Source organism: Seriola lalandi, unplaced genomic scaffold, assembly GCF_002814215.2.
Source record: "Seriola lalandi dorsalis isolate HSWRI2012SDOR001 ecotype SW California unplaced genomic scaffold, Sedor1 jcf7180002054609, whole genome shotgun sequence".
Taxonomy (NCBI): domain Eukaryota; kingdom Metazoa; phylum Chordata; class Actinopteri; order Carangiformes; family Carangidae; genus Seriola; species Seriola lalandi.
This window is the reverse complement of record NW_019525162.1, coordinates 1,711,669-1,730,450: the sequence shown is the minus strand read 5'-3', so window position 1 is coordinate 1,730,450 and position 18,782 is coordinate 1,711,669. Positions and strand designations below refer to the sequence as shown.

The window sequence follows — 18,782 nt, the reverse complement described above, 5'->3', positions numbered from 1 at the left end:
ATTATTCCACAGTCAAAGATTCACCCACTGAACTCGCAGTTATGGTAAAAAAATCAACAGATAGAGGACTGTTTCTATGAAAGTGCACTCTCAATCAAGAAAATGAATGCATTCCTTTCTTCTCTCACATTTCACAGAAGTCGAAATGTTAGACATTTAAATATGAGAACATGAAATCTGCCAAATGAAAGAACATCTTGGTTTCAATAACAAACAGACAGTGAGCCAGACGTTCTTGTCAAATTAACATCCACGCAGACACAAGCGAACAGTTTGGGTCACTAATCGTCTAACAGCAGTAGTCACAATATCACTCAGCATTGAGTATGCTAAAGAGTTTCCACAAAGCACCACTGGGAATGATTCACCAGTGAGGTATACATGGTTTTGGCATCGTTACTCTCACTACACCATGTCTGTCTAGGTATTGTTTCAAAAGTTGAGTTTTGCTGTTAACCGGTTGCACATTAACTCCGCATGACTTCACAGTCAGATCCAACCGACATGGACGGTCACCAGACTCTGATTTTTCTGATCTATGGAGCTGGTGTCAGAGACAGCACCAGCGGCTGTTTTTCCTACCTCCAAACATCACTATGGCAACTGACTGGAGGACTCTTTAAGCAACAGTAATACTCAACGCAGTTCACTTTATTTATACGTTTGTGTGAGCACAGGATTTGTGTATAGCCTCCTCTCCTGGAAACAGTATTTGTGTGCATTTGTCCTACCTCCAGAGATCTCGTTGGCATCCTCTGGAGGTACAACTGAATCAGTCAGCCTCTGGGGCTCGGTCTTGTCTCCTCCGTCAGTCTTACCTCTTTCAGCTACAGCAGACAGAACAGATCAATGACATGTTAGCAAAATCCCATAGAATAAAGAGCAGTTATTTTAGAGAGTACCTTCGCTCTCTGGGTCTACATATGCTAATAAGGAAAGCACATACAGTATATACAGAGTAGATACACAGAAAACTCATTAAACTAGAGCAGAACATGGAGAGAATGGAAGATTAAAAGAGCAGAAAATAGACCAGAATATGGTAAAGAAAAGTAGAATATGGCGCATCAGAACAAAGCTTATTACAGAGAGCAGCATTACAGAGAGGAGAGGAAGGAAATTAAGAGAAAGGAGGAGAAGAAAGAGGAAAGGAAAGGAAAGGAAAGGAAAGGAAAGGAAAGGAAAGGAAAGGAAAAATTAGGAAATATAATAAGAGAAGAAACAGGAGGGGTGGAGAGGAAATGGGAAGACAGGAGGAGAGAAGAAAAAACAGAAAGGATAGGAAACAAGAAGACATGAGAGGGGAGGAAACGAGACAGGGGAGTACACTCTTTCATATCAGAACACAGTTTAGAAGAGAGGAAAGGAAGGAGAAGAAACAAGAGGAGAGGACACGAGAAGAAGGCAGAAAAGATTTGAGAGAATAGTATAGTAGTGTAGTGTCAAGTAAAATTGATGACTAGAGTAGTGCAGGGCATAACAGAATAGAGAGGAAGAGTAGGGTACAGTAGAGCAGAACAGAGTATGTGGAGCAACACAATACAATACACCAATAGAATAGAATAGAAACAAACAATAATAAACATGAACTAACCTTTATGTCTGCCCTGAAGTGGTCTGCTCTGCTCGCTGCCACTGACAGCGATGACATTGACAGTGTAGTCTTTTGAGGGGTTGTAGTCTGTTATTAACACCTTAGTGTCAGATTTAGACACGATGATCTCCCTCTGCTGACCACCTGACAGAGAGAAGAAGAAGAAGAAGAAGCAGAGGAGCAAAGGTTAGACTTGTGGATATGTTGAGCCAAGTTTTTCTTTCCTTGTTCCTATCCAGTTGCTTGGAAGCAAAATATTAGTATTCTCATGACCAAGCCAATATGAAGTTAATTCAGCAGAAGAGCTGATTATCATTCTCCATTCCCAAGACAGGCAAACCTTAGGCTCAAGGTCAAAATATTTTATTCTTTGTTTGTATTTCTGTCTTTGTAAGAAGTATACTGTGTATTCTCACAAAAATTGGGAAGTTACAAATAAAGAGAAAAAACTCCAAAATTAAGACATTTTTTGGGTCCCAACTTAAGTCTGATTTTTTGCTGTTTTTTATTTTTAGAGTTACTGGGGGAAGCTTGGAGAAATAACAAAGATTAGAGTTGGTTTTAGGTTTTGGGGTCAGGAAAATACAATTTGTCCCTGAAATAAATTATCGATTCTCCTGAAGGAGCAAGTGTGTGTGTGTGTGTGTGTGTGTGTGTGTGTGTGTGTGTGTGTGTGTGTGTGTGTGTGTGTGTGTTTGTGTCCTTTTCTTAGCAGTTAATCCCCATCAGGCCAACAAGTCACATTATCACCCCATTGTAATTCTGACCGGACATCAATAAGGTTTGTGTGTGTGTGCTTCCCCGGCTCTTCTGTCCCCTGTCCCGGCAGGGTGATGACTAACAACACTTTTAGGAGAAGGAGATAAATCCTACTGAAGGGGACGGCAGGTCAGGTGGGGTAAATGCATAGATCAGTGCTCACACCACAAACTGGAACCTCAATCTGTGCAGGTCAACCAAACCACTGTCAAATATCAGGAGTGAAGTTGAAGGGCAGACATTCACTTGGTCACCATATGACAACTGCTGCAAGCAATAAGAGTGCATGTCTCAGTTTTCTCAGAGCTAAACAATCCTGTTTAAACTTTCCTCACAGTCCTTTCCTGAAATGGATTTATTAGGTAACATCAGTAATGGATCAAAGAGTTCACCTGCAATTACCTGGTTAGACTTCTCAATGGAAACCACTGGTTCTTATTATTTTCTACACGTGGTGGGTGAATCATCCTCTCTCATTTCTTTCTCAGGCTGAAAGTGTTGAAGAACGCCTAATGTGTGGTGTGAGGCATTAAGACTTAGAGGAATAGTTCAAACTTGTGGGAAATATGTTTATTCAGTTTCTTACTAAGACTTCAATGGAAAGATCAATACTGCTCTCACATGTGTGTGCTAAATATAAAGCCGCCAACAGGTTGTTAGCATAGCTTAGCACAAAAACTGGAAACAAGGGGAAACAGCTACTGTAGCCTAAAGTAAAGTAAAGTAAAGTAAAGTAAAGTAAATACCCCTACCAGCACCTGAGAAGCTAACAAATTAACACAATGTGTCTCAGTTTTTGGTAATTGTTACAGCAAGTAATTCTCCATAAAGCCACACCTTTCCAGTTTTACATTTCAGTTTGCAGATTACATTAAAACACAGATTTAATCTGCAAACTCCCTGTTATTTAATGTATTTAAGATTGTAGGGTTGATTTTTATACTTTGGACAGAGCCAGTCTAGCAGTTTCCCCCTGCTTCCAGGTTTTATGCTAAGCTAAGATAATCAACTCCTGGCACCAGGAGTGTTGCTGATCTTTTCATCTCTTGGCAAAAAAGCAGATAAGTGTATTTCCCCAAATGTTGAACTACTCATTTAAAGTAGTTAAAAGTCTTAGAAATTTGCTTTCCTGTGGCCAAGGACTGAAGCTGAAACAACATAAATGCTGATCACATTTATTTCCATGATATCCAAACTGCTTGCATGTGGGATGACTCATTTGTGGAAAACTCATTAAAATCATTATCTCCCCATATTAAGTTTAATTAAGAAGATTTTAGAAGATTATAGCAAAGAACTGATCCTTTACTTGTTTTCAGAGCTGCAGTCAGAATCATTTTAAAACAGAATAAATATAAAAGGTTGGCAGGAAACTCATGGCATCCTGCATAACAAGAATGCTTCAGCACAAATGCATAACAGGCCTGGTTTAACCATTAGAAAGCAAACACAGCCATGTTGTTTGTCTTTATAGTGGTCAACAAAATGCATTTAAGGCAAAAATAATTTACAAAAAAGCCACAGGTAAGGGCAAAATTAAGACATAATTAAAAACAAACACTGACTTCACCATAGTCTGATCAATTATAGAATAAATAGTATGGTCATGCATATGATTTAAAAAAAACCCTGTATACCTATATATAAAGTGACACATCCTTCCAGTGGTCCTGGGACCCAGTTCAACTGTAGCATTAGCATTGCTTAGCATCTATTTACAGGTAGCATTGGCAGCCAGGATTGACCCTCAAAGCACCAGGTGCTGCTGCTTTTTTTGTGGGTTGGTTAAGCAGATGTACGTTTACCAAAACAGCTAGTTAGTCTACACTAAATAAACAGCTGTTAATAGTAACATTGGCTATGTAGCGGTAGCAAAAACTTACATATAGCACCTTTAAAGAGCAGCACACATTTGTTACCTGAAGTCCCAGCGCCACTGATGTTATGCAGCTGTTTTTACAGAATCTCAAACAGTCCATCTCAGACGGATCCATCCGTCATTAACAGTTTGAAGCTGTTAGCATAAATTCAGCGAGCATAAGTGAATCACCAGTGACCCCACTTACCACCAGTGTCTGGGAAACTCGTTATTCTGATTGGCTGTCTACATTTTCCAAGCCAGATGATACGGCAAAGGAAAACTTGTTTACACAAAGTTAAAAATGTCATAAGTTAGTGTGAATAGTTAAAATGTGTTATTATGATGAACTAACTTGTGTACTCATGACCACCAACTCCAGATTTGCAAAACAGCACCAAAGTGCTGCAACTGTCTGCACATTTATGTTCACTTCCCAGTAGGCTGCTGTAGGTTCTACTGTCTATTTTAAACGTCAGACATCACAACTGGTATCCAGACCATTCCTTAACCCTTCCAGTGCTTGAAACCAATTATTATGCAACCAATTACATGCAGCAACATTATAACAATACATTGCAGTTGCATACAGTGAAAACTGGACTTTTTTCTGCTAGGTTTGGCTTCATCTCCACTGAGATTTAAAAGAGTAAATATAGACATCTGGCGCTCATAGCTAACACACAAATATGCAAGTACACACAGACACAACCCACACGATTTGAATTTCAGAATTGTTGGCAAGCTATAGAACAGACTTCGAATAAGTGCTTATTTTAGCTTAATTCATGCACTGTCATAAAATACAAAAAAATAAAACCATTGGAAAGAAAAACAGAGGATAAAGTTAAAACAATTTTTGATGCAATGAGACATGGGCTACTACGTCTACAAGGGACAGTGTTTTAAAGAAAAAAAACATTGAGAAAAAACTCAGCAAGTCATTTTTGTTGGCAAAAATGAGACATCTTCTTCGACCTTAAACCTGAATCCTTTTCCAGCTGCTCTTTGGTTGCTCTTTTACATAAACTTTGAGGGGGAAAAAGAACATTATGTCGAACCAAAAGGTTAGCTGCCACTCTGACAGCACCTTTTGTGATATAAGATGGTGTTTAGAGTCTCAGCAAAATGATTTCAGCCAGTTTTAACAACCTTAACTATGCCTATTGGTCACTTCCTCTGACTCAGACAAACTATGGGGCAAATGAGACAAGACATCAGGTCACAAAGCAAGTATTTGTGTGCTCATCCTTCTTTTCATCAAATAAGACGTTATTAACCAAATTGTGTATGGATACACTAAGGATGCTGTTAAAGTCCAATTTCGTACTGAATTTGCTGAATGCCTACTGCTGCACTCTTCCCTGAGAGGAAAGGGTCATAAATTTCAGTTTTTGTTATTTTCAGCTGTCGGAGGCAGCAAGAAATTGTCAGACGAGGCGGTTCTCGCAAAGGGTTGTTTGCGACAAACAAGTTCTATGTTAGAGAGTGCTTATTCAGTCCTACTTGTTCATTCTAACAATGCCTGCAAAGGAACCGTCTGCAGCACAGCACAGCATTAATACAGAACAAATGCAGGCAGTGGTGCGGCAATAGTTAAGGAACTGATGTAAGAGGAGGTGTATGATTGTGAAGGTAGGTGCACTGTGATAACATGAAAAAGGAGATGACAGTGGTAATTACAGTGATTACTGACTACACTGTCCATGCCCAGAAAGAGACAAGGCCATGCCCCGTGTCTGCACAATGATAAACTCCTGACAGAAGCAGGATAAAAGTAGGACGTCAGGCGTCCATCATGGTCACAATGCCACACAGTGAAAATGCTGTTTAATTCTAAATGAATGACTACAATTGCTGCCGCTGTCACTCAGCTGTTCTGGACTGAACTCCATCATGAGTCTTCTGTCCTGTGTTCCTATCAGTCCCATTTCCAAATATGCTGACAGGCTCCACCTATGCAGCAAAAACACTCCTTTGTCTCAAACTTGGCAGAGGTGCAGGACAAACTTCGAGTCCCCCATATCTCTCAAGAGTGTAATCCCTTCAAAGGAGCTTTGATAAGAAGTAAATTACATAATCCTTCCTGACAGACAGAAAATCCAAGTCATGATGGGATCCTCCCCCCAAAAATTCAAAGTCAAGTCTCACTTCTTTTCCGTATTTTCTCTGCATGTGCGTGTTCTGCGTGTGTCTCTGTACAGCAAAATCATCCTACCTGGTATGCTGTTGTAGAGGAACAGATAGCTGTCAAAGTCTCCTTTGGGCTCCTTCCATGAGGCAAGGAGTTTGCTTGGGCTCAGCACCTTGAAACGCAGCCGCCTTGGAGCTGGAACTGAAAATACAATTAACCACATTTAAATCGGCTTCAATAAAGCCAGGGAATTGATTTGAAATAAATAACACGCTGCTGTAAGAAAATGGTTTTAATTAAAATTATCCCAGCCACCAATCAATACATGTTAACATGACAAGAAGCAAATAGTTATGTGAAACCCAGATACACCACCAAGACGGCAAAATCTAACACAAATCAAAGTGACTCAAACAGAGAAATGAATAAATGGATGGACAAAAAGACAGAGAGAGGGCTGAGTGAGTTTCACTTTTGAAGTTCCAGCAAAAATTATGAGAGCAACACATAAAGCAGGTCAATATGGCATGCAGCTCAGTTTTAATTTGCTTCAGCTCAAAACAGCATGAAAAAGGTTTAAAACGGCAGAGATTTAGATGAAACTACTTCCAGTCAAATTCTCTTCATAAGGTACATTCAAAAGAAAGTTTGTACAAGGACGGATGATTTTAAAAAAAAAACAAAATAAAAAAACACAGGGGCTTTTACCTGTGCTAGTGTGTGTGTGTACGTGTGTCTGTGTGCAGATTTCTGATCTATATTGTATTGTGGAGAAATAAATGGCGTATAGCGGCTTCCTCAGGAGCTCGCTGTTCCTTCCAGCTCTCTGTCAGTGAAAACAGATCTGCAGAGTCCAGTTAAAAATGGTGACAGCAGCCATTCTCCACATTTGTCTGTGCAGTCTGTGGCTTCTTACAAAAAGTGGTAGAGAAGCAGAAGAGAATTTGACTGTTGACAGACAAGAACACACAGCGGCAACACAGCAAGCAAGAGAGACCACAATGTAGTATCGGGGAATACTACAAATTCACCTCAGATGAGAACAAAAGTCACTGGCATAAACTTTATGTCTGCGACACATATCACCATTTCACCGTTTTGCTTTATTGTTCTATGTTAGTTTATATGCACAAGGAATTCACCACAATCCACTGGTGTTTAATATTTTTCTACGTTTGTATAAATGAGCGGACACTGTCATCTATAAGTCTGATGACGCGGCCGATGTAGAGCCTCTTTACCTGTCAGCACTCTTTAAAAACAAGGCAAACTGGATGTGTTCAACAAAGATCTGACGTGCACTCAACTAACTCTGGGGTCCTAATGTAGATGGAGTCGCAAAAGATTTGTAAGACTGATGCATTAATTTTTTTTATTACTTTGTAATAAAAACTGAATAGGTTTTAAATAAATCCCAATTTCTCTGTCATCATTTGGAACTCCATGCTCTATTTTACTTGTAACTGCGAAGAGAAATATAACTGAGAAAACCTGACATGTTTTGACTAATATCCCCCACTGGATGCATATCAGTCCCAGAAAGAACTTGCGGGAATCTGTAAGTGGAGAACCGGAGTAAAACTCTGTGCCTAGAGAATAATAATAATGAACTACAATTTTAAAAGTCAAAGAATCCCTTTAAGAATAAAGTTTGAATGACCTCAGAGATTAACCCAAATTAGTGATCCTTCAGTGTACAGACACAGACGCTGCTCTGTCAGATACAGGAGTGAGTGCAGACATGTAAAGACTGTACATCAGGCATTTAGGAGAGAGAGCATCTACAGAGAAAATAGGTGATATGATGTTGACGAACCTGAGGTGTACTGTGCAGGATTTTCACTTGCTGATGAGGACAGACATCGAGACATCAAGTCAAGGCACTGTATTTCGTGAAGTGCTTTATATTGTTGGTGGAAAAGTCAGAAGTGCGGAGCTCAGCTTGGTTAACTACCACTTCACGGTTACCTCTACTTACTCATCATGAGTAATTATTGTAAAAAATAGTTTTTTGGGTAATTTCTTTCCTGGTTATACAACAAATAAGTGATTACATGTAACTTTATTGTTCAAGTTTGTCCTTCAAGTTTGTGTGCTAACTGAGTGACAACTTTTAGGCTATATCTAAGAAAGGTGAAACAAAAAGTATCAAAATTTAGGTCAAGCTGGGACAAGAAAAGTTATGAACTGAAGATTCAGTCCACTTTTGTTATCATAAATATGCTAGTATGCTTATTATCTAGTTGAATCAGACACAACTTTCCTTCCAAACATCCTTAAAATTTTAGTCATGGTATTACCTCACAAGTTAATGTCAAGTCCCAACTTTTCTGGAAGCCAAAAGAAAAACAACTGAAAAACAGAATCCAGTCTCAAGTTGCCAAACGAGGACAACGTCTTGAACTTCTCATCACCAGATCTTCTGATGCTGCTTGATCGTATTGCAGAGACACAGTGCAGCACTTCACAGTTTTCCATTTTGCTCACTCCTTTCAAATGCTCAAAATGCATAGGATGAAACGGTATAATTACACCACACAATAAGAATCTATGAATAATTTAAGTCTGTGATAAAGCTGGGTAGATTATTACCCTGGTATCATTGAGTTTGTGCTTGATAGTAGGTGAATTGAGTTGGCAGACAGGGTACTAATAACCAGGTGAAAATTGCCTTGAATAACTTGATCTTTGCTTTGCATGTCAATGAACACACACACACACACACGCACACGCACACGCACACGCACACGCACACACACACACTAATTTGTAATAGAAAACTGTTGTAAAAATGTATAGGCCGACCGTGACTCTCTCCTATGCTGTGAATGCATGTCAAGGTCTATTAGACGGAGGCAATTCCTGATACAGCAGCTATGATTAATGAATATGGACGCTATACGTCCAATAGCTGTGGATGCTGACAGAACATGGGGGTCTCTGATATAAATTACCTTTCACTAACCGCCACGTCTGTTCTTGTTTACCCCTGTACAGCCATAAATATCATCCAGGAGCTCAACATTTCACACACACTCTCTCTGAATCGAAGCGCCAAGACGCTTTTGTGAAACACATTAGACATCCACTCTCTGTATCTCACAATAAAATACTTTGTGGAATTACTGTAGAAACCCTGGCAAGATAGCTTAAACTCTCCCCTAAATTTACAGTGCGTATACGTATCCACGTATAGTGCAACAGTATATCACATAAACCAGAGCCATTTATCTGAAAGAGTTGCACCCGCAGAGTCAGCGAGCCCACAAGAGCTCCTTGTATGCAAGCTTCTTGCCAGGTAGTAAATGCAACTCCAGCCATTTGGCAGAACTTTTGCGACTACTGCTAAGCAACAACTTTTAGCTCCAGTAAATAGTCTGAGTCACTGAAAAAAAATTACAAACCCAGAGAGCCAGAAAATTATAGAAATCCCTTCTTAAATGATATTTAACACGTCCTCGCCTCATGCAGCTGAACCTTAATTCAAAGGGTCTAATTTGAAGCATGAACTTGAGTAATCTCCTGACTCTGTAGGGAGTGTAAACCAGAAAAGTCTTTTAACTGGCGGCCCAGTATGAACTGGAATTATCTGGGTTAAGGCGATACAAGCACAGCTTGACGCCCCAGTTTGAGAAGGGATGCCTCTTCCCAGGATTAGCAGCAGAGAAAACTAGCAGGGACTCCTGATGGATGAGTAAATGCTCGCTGTCCAATCCTCTGCTTCACTTCATCTCCTCTCTCCATCCCTCCCGTCGTTCCTTGTCTCTGGTTCAACTTCTGCAAGCTTCTTCCCATCTCCTGGTTTGGCTCACTAGCTCTGCTCCATGTTGGCTTCCTTTCATCTTGTTTCTCTCATCTGCAATCCCTTCTCTTCCTCCTCCTCCCTTCTTCTCACTTTTCTTTCTTTCTTTCTTTCTTCTTTCTTTGCCTAACAATCTCTCAAATCCAACTTCCATTCGACTCCACTTCATGTCTTTCCCTTGTCTTCTCTGAGCTTTCTGGCTTTTCTCAATCTTTCTATTTATTGCCAGTTGCCTCTTTCCTTCTGTCTCCATCCCCTCCTCACCTCTCCTTAACCTCCTTTTCCCTTCTCATTCCCATCAACTTTCGCTCATCCCCTTCTCTCCATCCACTTTCTCCTCCTATTGTCTCCCCTTCTCCTCCTTTCCATCATGCTTCGATTTCCCCCCCCACTTCCAGTCTTTTCCTTCATCTTCTCTCTCCCACTCTTCCTTCCCCTTCATTCCCCCCGTTTTAATTCGTTGTTTTCCTCCTCCTCTCTCCAGATTAGCCCAATACCGACTCCACTGCCAGTATTCAAGCGACAGTGGCTTCACTAATACTCGGGATTTATGGATGACAACTGCTGGGTTGCACTGTCACCACAAGATAGCTACCGTACTGTACGTGAGGGAGGAAGATGAGGGAACTGTGTGTGTGTGTGTGTGTGTGTGTGTGTGTGTGTGTGTGTATGGTGCCTATTCAGCGCTGCAGCACGCGTCGTTTGATGTGGTCGCTGTCTCGTTGCTACAAGAACTCCTCTGCTCACCGAGATAGCACTTAACCCAGATCCACTCCTTTTCTCTCCACCTCTCTGCTCTTTTTATCTCCTCTGCTGCTCTCATGGAACACTCCTCTCTTTTATCACATCTCTTCTTCTTATCCAGGGGTTTAAACTCTCTTCCCTCCTCTCCTCCTCTTTCCTTGTCTTCACCTCTGCTCTTTTATCCTATCTTCTCCTCTTCTGCACTCTTCCACTCCTCTCCTTTAGTGGCTTAACGCCTTTTTTCTGTCTTTTATCACTTTACCTGTGTAAGTGATGCCTTTTTCCCTCAACACTTATCTCTCTGCTGCATTGTGCACACACTGTTTGTGTGAGAGTGTGTGTGTGTGTGTGTGATCTCTCTTAAGGTCTTGCTGAATATTAAGAGTCTGCTGGATGATCCCTCCTCATGTGCAGTCTAAAGCTATAACATTCTGCATGCCTGCCAACCAGCGGTGAAAGAAAATATCACCATGAAATCCTAACTAGGTTAATTCTGCACGGTTGCTGTGATTGACATCAAACAAGGATGAAATATTAAATACCAGAATACGCTATTCTAACACACACCATTTCAAGGTCTGGTTAATATGTTGGGAAGTCATTAAATTCTGTATTCAAAGGATAATTCCAATAATTGGGTCATATTTTTGTAGCGTTATCCATTACTCTAAGGTTAAACAAGAATTAAATTATGTTATTTAAATTGTAGACTCTGGGATTCAAAAGTAAAATTGTTAGAGAGTAAGAAACACAAGCAAACCAATGATCAAACTGGCTTTGAACAAACCCAGAGGTTAATCCGACTTTTCAGAGGAGTAAATGAAGGCAAAAGGTAAATGTATTACCCAAATTTCTGTAAATATTCATTACAGTTTATAGTTGGCAATACATGCAGCCTAATTTCCTGGTGAAATAAGACATTATTAGCAGCGTTTTAGGAAGGGTCACTTTTAGTTTTACCTTCAGATAATGGGGTACAGATAATCTGGTTGCATAGTTCTTGTCTCTCTGCTCATATTTCTTGCTCCAGTAGACATCAGTGTGGCGATACCGCCCCTCCCCTCTCCTCAGTACCAGTTACTTTAGTTAAAGTAAAATTAACACAATTGATAAATATAATGGTCAGACCTTCGAAGTTAAGATCCAAGTTGCAAAAACAACAAACAAAAGGTAATTATGCTTTAAAGACAGCTCTTAAAGAAGGTGCAAAAGACCAATGGGATTCAAATTCATTGTTTTCCATTTAGTTTCACTCAAGTCAAGAGTTTTCTTTAATTATATATGAACAAAATCCAGATCATCTCCACTTATTTCTAGATTTGTTAGAAATCTGAAATCTGAGTCACTTCAGGCTCTGTACAATATCCCACTCTCTGATTTTGGGAAACATGTATATGTCACACTGCAACTACTTTACCTGACACTCACTATCACTGTCGACACCGTGGCACCCATACTGTAACATTTGGAATATGCACATATTGGCTGCAGTGTACACTCTACAGTCCTGGTCCAAAAACCGTTTTCAAAAATCATCATCAGCTCATGTTCCAGTTAATTAAAGTTAATTTTATTTATTTACAATCACAGGACATTTTCTACATGCTCCGACAATAACAAGAGGGCAAAATTAGAGAGCCTCCTGCACATCACATCTCCCACGATTCAATGCTCCATTTAGTCCAAAGTGGCTGATGATTATGACAAGCTGGATTACCATCAACAACAGCAGCCCAATGGTGAGGTGACGGCAATCGAGGTTTGGATAATTTAGCCGTTTTTAAATTCAAAACAGGTTGTTCCATCTCATCCTCTCTCTTATGTTTATGAATAAATGATTTCTCATCATTGGCTTCTCTCCCTGTTCATTATAACTGAAATTACTGGCCAACACTTTCACTCATACTAATTCACCAGGCTGCCGTCTAACCACACATTCACCACACAAACACACACGCACATCGAGACACGTGCAGATGTACACACACTAAGACAAAAGGTGCAATAGCTTTGTAAATGTGCTCTTGAGCGCATAATGTTGTGATGTGTTCCCAACCATGGAATTGACCCAGGCTGTCAGCCAATCAACAAAATCAATTACAATAATTAACTATGCACACGGTAAGAGCTCGCACACACACGCACACATATACAGCACTACATGCACACATTTAGCATCTTTATAATGAATATCTGACTCATCCAGAGAACAGGAATGAATGTACAGAACTTAAGAAAGTAAAGCATGACAATTATTTTTTTCTTGACAATGAGGTCAGAGTTTAGATGTAACAATGGCAAACATCCACCATCTGGCATCTTTACTCCATCCATCCTACTTCTGTCACTGCTGCATTGGAAACAGCAACACAAAGTGCCAGGTCACTGCTTGCACCCTCTGAGGACTGAGCAGAGAACAAAATCTACATTTCCCTCTTCAGTGCTTTTTAAGGCCAAAGTAACAGCCAGTGAAAGAAGAAACAGCAACAACAGTCCACTGTGTTGTGCACTGCTCAATTTCTGCATTAAGAACAGCACCAGAGCCGTTCACGCAGATATTCAAACAAATGAGTGTCTAATGTAACTGAAGCTTTATATGCAATACAGACTATATTGTGTCCTAAAAGATCTATTCATATACAGGCCAGTGCAAATAACGTGCATTAGCAAAGGTGATTATATAATGCTGCTGAGAGTATGTTAGGCCATGGTGCTTCAGACGGCGGTCTGTTTTACTGTCGGTCCATCACTTTCATCCAGAGTGAGATATCTCAAAAACAACACAATGTATTGCCATGAAATTTTTGTAAAGACATTAATGTTGCTCTCAGGATTAATCCCATTTAATTCAGTGACTTTTCATTTGGGAAGTTTTCACAGTTTTTGGTGATCTCCTGACTTTTCATCCCTTGTGCTACCCTGAGTCTGACAGTGTTGGATTCGAGTGTCTGTATCTTGACAACTATGTGATGGATTGCCATGACATTTTTTGACAGATATTCATGGTTCCTGGAGGACAAATTCAAATTACTTTGTTGATTCGAAAATCTTTCTTGTAACATCATCGTCAGGTTTATTAACAAAAACTGGCAAAACTAATAACTTTCCCCTCAGACTCTGCAGCCAAACCATGATGCTGAACCTGGCACAGTGTCAAAGCACAGATTATTGTTGTAAATACAGAAAATGTAATTCCTGATTTAAAGCATGGGATAGATGATGGGATTGGTTGACATAAGGAAGTCACACTTAGTACAGTAACCTGGAAAAAACAGACTAGTAGACTATCAAGTTAAGTTCACAGTATTTCCATTTCAGCATTGCCATTTCATTTTGGTAATTTCACAATATGTCACTTCAGATGTTACAGTAAAATCTGTTCAGTTATGTGTTGAAGCAAATGTGTCACAACTATCTTTGAGAGATTTCAAATGCAACAATAATATTAACACTTTCTTAAATATGATGTAATAATGCATGAATGGAGTAACATTCTTGGACTTAAAATATTACAAATATGCCTTGTTTGGTCTAAATAGCAGGTCAGTTGCTTCATTTTTTGCAGTATAAGCCTTCCTGGAATCACCCACGCGATAGTAGTGGGAGTTCCTGATGATATCCAGACATTTGTGTTGTATATACAAACATCCTCAATGGGTAGAACACACTCTAATCCTTAAGCTCAAATCCCCGCTGACCAGATGTTGCAGCTTACAGAGACCGGCTGGGCAAAAATTAATGGCTATCACATGCTCCCTAATGAAGGGATTGGGCAGGGCATGCTCCCATAGTGTCTGGGAGGTCGTCCACGTTCTGCTGTGATTCACTGGGATCAAATACCAGGCTAATTTATGCCTTCACAATTTGTCTCACCTCTCTCCTTTCTGTCTGACTGCAATGAAAAACATGACCTACAGAACTGCTAATGACAACTAGAATAAAAACTTCTTCGAGAAATAGAGAAGGAGGGAAACAGAGATGAGAAAAATAACTGAGGAGAAACAGAGCGAGAAGGATGAAAGGAGTGAGTATAGAAGAAAGAAAGGGGGGAAAGCAAAGAGTGAGAAGTAAAAGAGGGCAGGAGAAAGAACGAGGAAAATAGAAAACCAACTTTCATTTCAAAGCAATCAATACAAAAAAATACAAAGCAGCCTCATAATCTAAAGCAAAATGGATCTGAAACAAAAACTAACCTCTCAAAGATCAATGTAATAAAATGAATAATTTTTTAGGATGGAATTCCCCATTCATTTATCCATAAAACAGATCAATGAGAGGCTTGTGTCATATGTTGGTTATTGATTTTAAACAACTTCAAAGAGAGAAAAAAATTCTTGATTTGATTTCTCTGTGTAATGTTCCTTTAACCAAGACCTGTCGCTTCCCTGCTCCTCTGACTCCACATCCTGGAAGGAATGTGAGCCACACACACACACACACACACACGCACACACACACACACACACACAAAGGAGGGTCAGCTCAATGATTAAGTTTCCCTCTGGGTCATTTTCATGTGATCTCCATCCAGATAACTACCTCTGCACTTCATAGGTTGCATATAGCAAACACACACTCCATGAACTCATGTACAGCACACAGTTGCACACATAGCTGAACACAAACACAAACACAAACACACGCGCGCACAAACACACACACACGCACACGCACTACCGTGATAGGAAAAGGAGATGGGATCTTTTTGCTGGAATATGGCGCTGAACTTTTTCAGTCAAAAATGGTAGTCAAAATAATAACATTCAACATCTACATCACCTGAACCCCAGACCTTGATCACAGGATAAGAAAAGATTAGTGGGTACTTTGGCTTTAGGTCTGAAGCCAATAAAGTCACTCTATTAAAAGATATGTAAGAAGAGGAGGAGTGTGTCACAACATCTGAATCTCATTCAGAGAAACACACATCTGTTGCGTTTTAACACATGATATGCTAATATAGCCACATAATGACATATTAGCATACAGTATGTTCAACTGGAACTCAAATGTGTGTTTCTTGTGAAGACTGCATCCAGATTTGTAACATCCATGACAAAAAAAAAAAAACACTGTACAAAACAGACAACAGCCCACTTTTTGATGATCACTCAGTTTGATTAAATCAGGCTTGCTGAAGCAAGGCTGATTGCGAAGCACACTGGAGCGTTATATATTGTGCAGCACATTGCGCAGCAAATCACATTTTGAAGCGCACCGTTACAACACATTACAACACATTTATCAACACCCCTCAGGAGCATGTCAGCACTGGCAGCAGGGTGGCAAGCATTGCCATGCTGCCACGGTGAAATGGCTTAATGATATGGAGGTGATACGATCATGAATGTGATGTAATCTGATTGGATTTTGCCTCCACATGAAAGAGAAAGGATGGACAAAGGAATGAGGAGATGACACAGATGGATCTGGTGAGGGAAAAGAGAAGGATATGGAGATAGAGGAGGTCAGAGAGGTGAGGCTTGAGGGGAAGAAGAGGAGAAGAGTGATGAAGGGAACAGATGGGAGGAGGGTGAATGGCCAAGGTGGGAAGTGGAGGACCTAAAGGCAAAGAAAAGTTGAATGGGGTGGATAAGGGGAATAACAACTCGCGTACGAGGAAGGGGAAGGGAAAGAGAGGAGGAGGGGGTAGCAGTGGGATGGGAGGGTGAGAAGCAGAGCGAGGAGAAAGAAAAGATTGGAGAAGAGGAAAAATTACTTACCTTGACCCTGTGCCTTACTGGGGAAACTGGAAACTAGGGCCAGTAATACCAGTGGAGCCCACAAACACCACCTGATCTGCTCTGTTGACAACATCCTCACAACCAGCAGCCTAGACCTGCACAGAGAAAGGAAAGATTATACTGAGAAAATGACGAAAAAGCAAAGAGAAAAAATGTGAGATGGAAAGGCAGGGAGAGGCAGAGAGAAAGAGGGGCTTCAGTGACAGAAACACCAGGAATGCCATTCAGCTGCAGAGAGGGGGTCAAGAAGACCCACCTTGCCCACGCGGCCCTAAGGCGCTGATCTGGAATCAGTTACTACTGTCCAATATCCACTTTGATACAATTACAAAGCTGTAGCCTAACAGTCTAGACTGACCGCAGAGCAGCGGTCGAGCCTCCCGCCTACACAGAACAGGCCGAGGGCGAAACAGTGGAGGACTTTGTTTGAGAGAACAGAAAAGAGAAGAGAAGAGAAGAGAGAAAGGCCTGGCAGAAAAAAGGATGGATGACGGACAGAGTGATAGACAGACAGGGAGAGAGAAGTTTGATTGACAGTGAGAAGAGGGAAGATTTTGAATGCCATATTCCAACAACAAGAGCAAACACAACTCCTCTCCTCTCCCCTCGCTATCTCATCTCCTCCTTTCACCCCTCACTTCTTGCTCTCAGCACCCTCTCCTCCACATTCCCTCCCTTTCTCCCTCTCCTGACCCTCTCCTCCTCCACCTCTCCACCTCCTCTCCAGTCTCCCACTCATTATTACACACAGACATCTTATCATTCCTCTCCTGGGGAAACTCTCATACACCTTGCTGAGAGTCCTATGAATAAAACAGCACGTGCAACAAAAGTTGTTCCAAGATTGAATCATTCTCTGATGTAGAGGTAACCCGGTGGCAGTGGAAGAACAGCCAGCTCCTTCAATTCAGACAGTGTCAAAAGGCCAGAAAAATGACAGTGCATATTAATAAGCATAAAATACTCAGTAAAATAGGACTGATTTTTTTTTTCATAGATCAGCCTTAGGACATGAAGAGGGAAATGAAAAGGATTGAAAAGAGATGATTATCTCCCATCTTAGTCTCTCTCTAACACAGACACACAAATAGAAATGCAAATGTCCACATACACAAATGAGAGTTAATCTCACTAAATTGAGATTATTAGAATTATACCACTTCTCTCTCTACTCATGTAGCTAATCCTCAGGGTATAACATAACTCTTAATATAATTAAGCAGTCTATACAGGCTGGATGTGCAGGCTTGTTAGACTATTTGTGGGATACAGTTTTGCACGCACTCAAATGCCAATTAATTACGGTACCAGACCGCAGACGACCCCAGCACACATGCACCATGCAAGACTGTGTTTTTAAAGAACCACATTTTAAAGGGCTAAAGCAACAGACATATGATACTTGTTTTATTCTGAGAAAAACGTCTTTAGCCCAGTAAAATCAACACGTTTTATTTTTAAATGATTTTTTCCCCCACCTGCTTGTGAGACTGCACAAGTTTGATTCACCGACCGCAGCCAATATTTGTCTTCGGTGATCATTTCAAAGTGCTGCTGACTGGTGTTTAATCTAGTTTTTAAAGCCAGATTTGGGTCAATCCTATCACATTCATTCAAATTAACTCGTTGTGTTCAAACACTCCTGCGCCGCACACCTGAGAGCGACGCACTCAAACACACGCACCATGAATGAAATCGCCTTTCATACCTCTCCAGTCATCAATTCAAAGCGTCCTTTTTATCCCCAAAGGAAATCCTCTGAATACCAAAGATTGCTGCTGTTGCCTCCCAAAGGGTCCCTCTTCCTTCTCACTCTTTCTCTCCCCCTCTCTCTTTCTTTCTCTCACTCCTTCTCTCCGGATACAATTCAGTCAGTCCGGAGTGGGTGTTTCTCTCCTCGTTATTCAGCCATCCCTCCCTCCAGCTATTCCTCCCTGTCCCAACCCTTTCCTTCGCCCCGGATCATCTCAGGGAGAGAGAGAGAGAGAGAGAGAGAGAGAGAGAGAGAGAGAGAGAGAGAGAGAGAGAGAAGACGCGACTCAGTGCCGCTGCGCAAAAACCTCCGCTGCCAACCTGCAGGTTTCAATTCGGCTCCAGCCCCTCGGGGCCCTTTATGTGCGCCTCCGCGATAACGACGGACTTGTGGG

At 40.8% G+C, this 18,782-nt stretch overlaps 1 protein-coding gene across 1 annotated transcript; it reads right to left on the bottom strand.

The window, feature by feature from the left end:
• Positions 1-731: 731 nt before the first annotated feature.
• Positions 732-18,546, bottom strand: LOC111664927 (collagen alpha-1(XIV) chain-like; the record flags this gene model as incomplete). Its single annotated transcript, XM_023419727.2, has 5 exons — positions 18,344-18,546; positions 16,615-16,730; positions 6,430-6,546; positions 1,595-1,738; positions 732-827 (listed from the first exon to the last, which is right to left on the bottom strand). Coding segments are annotated over exons 2-5 (451 nt in total), but the record flags the coding sequence as incomplete, so codon positions are not given.
• Positions 18,547-18,782: the final 236 nt, after the last annotated feature.